Here is a 1,147-nt window from a genome sequence, read left to right as displayed (position 1 = left end):
CTGGTTTGAGTTCCTCCTGGACAACAGCTTGCTGGAAAAGCATCTGCAGAAACCCAACGCCGGTCAGCATCCTGATGTGTTTTATTATCACTACCAAAACTACATTTGCAATTTTCAAACTTTTCAAAAACAAAACATAATTCTTGTTTGTTTTCCAAAATACACTGCTTTGGCATATTCTCATTGGCCGGATACCTGACCCAGCCATGAGCATGGCATGCAGATACACCAGGCCTTGAGAAGCATAACTCTTCCACACCAATTTAAAGGATGTGAAATGTGATAAACTAGATGATCTTTTCTCATTTGCGTTCTCATTTACTTTTCTGTTTATAAAGTGCAACTAAACGTAAATGACTGAAGAGTTTGGATTGTGGTTCTTGAGATGTTGTGTTTCTTTTTAACAGACCCTTCGCCGGTGCAGCTCATCATTCAGTTCTTGGAGCAGGCATCCAAGCAGTCAGTAAATGAGCAGAATCAGGTGCAGGCCCCAGCAGATAATCGCAGGAACCGCACCCTAAAGCTGCTGGCGCTTAAAGTAGCTGCACACATGAAATGGGATCTGGACGTCCTTGAGAAAGGGTGAGTTGTTTACATGATGCCATCAGAGACTAAAATATCTTGAATGTTAATTTAAAAGAACTGAATGTGACAAATAAGCTGAGCTCTCAGTTTGCACTCAAGTTTTCATAATACCCACTTCCCGTCAGGTTGACCATCCCGGTGTTGAACATGTTGTTGAACGAGCTGCTGTGTGTGAGCAAAGTGCCGCCTGGGGTGAAGCATGTGGACCTGGACCTCTCCACCCTGCCACCCACCACTGCCATGGCTGTTATCATCTACAACCGCTGGTGAGAGTTAGCTAACTCCCAGAGAGCCAGAATCTATACTGAGATTGTAACATCAGCAAGGCAGACATGTACAGAGAGGTTACAAAAGATTTGCTATTTATAACTCTATGATAAACTGTGGATGCACAAAAAATATTAGATTTAATCTTCAAGACATTTTGAAAAGAACCTGACCAATGAAAGGCAACAAGAGAATTTTAAGTATTAAATCATGCCTTGTTGAAAACATTTTAACAATATCTTTTTCCTGGGTTTGTTAAAGGGCCGTCAGAACTATTGTGCTGAGCAGCTTTCCA

The 1,147-nt window shown here is 41.8% G+C and overlaps 1 protein-coding gene across 1 annotated transcript; it reads left to right on the top strand.

Moving 5' to 3' along the window:
• Nucleotides 1-4: 4 nt before the first annotated feature.
• On the top strand, nt 5-1,144 carry LOC112140777 (integrator complex subunit 8-like; the record flags this gene model as incomplete). The annotated part of the gene is made up of 4 exons (XM_024263782.1): nt 5-62; nt 408-582; nt 711-851; nt 1,114-1,144. Coding segments are annotated over 4 exons (405 nt in total), but the record flags the coding sequence as incomplete, so codon positions are not given.
• Nucleotides 1,145-1,147: the final 3 nt, after the last annotated feature.

This window comes from Oryzias melastigma, unplaced genomic scaffold (assembly GCF_002922805.2).
Source record: "Oryzias melastigma strain HK-1 unplaced genomic scaffold, ASM292280v2 sc07662, whole genome shotgun sequence".
Lineage (NCBI taxonomy): Eukaryota > Metazoa > Chordata > Actinopteri > Beloniformes > Adrianichthyidae > Oryzias > Oryzias melastigma.
The sequence above is the reverse complement of the archived record's forward strand: the minus strand, read 5'-3'. Positions and strand labels throughout refer to the sequence as shown.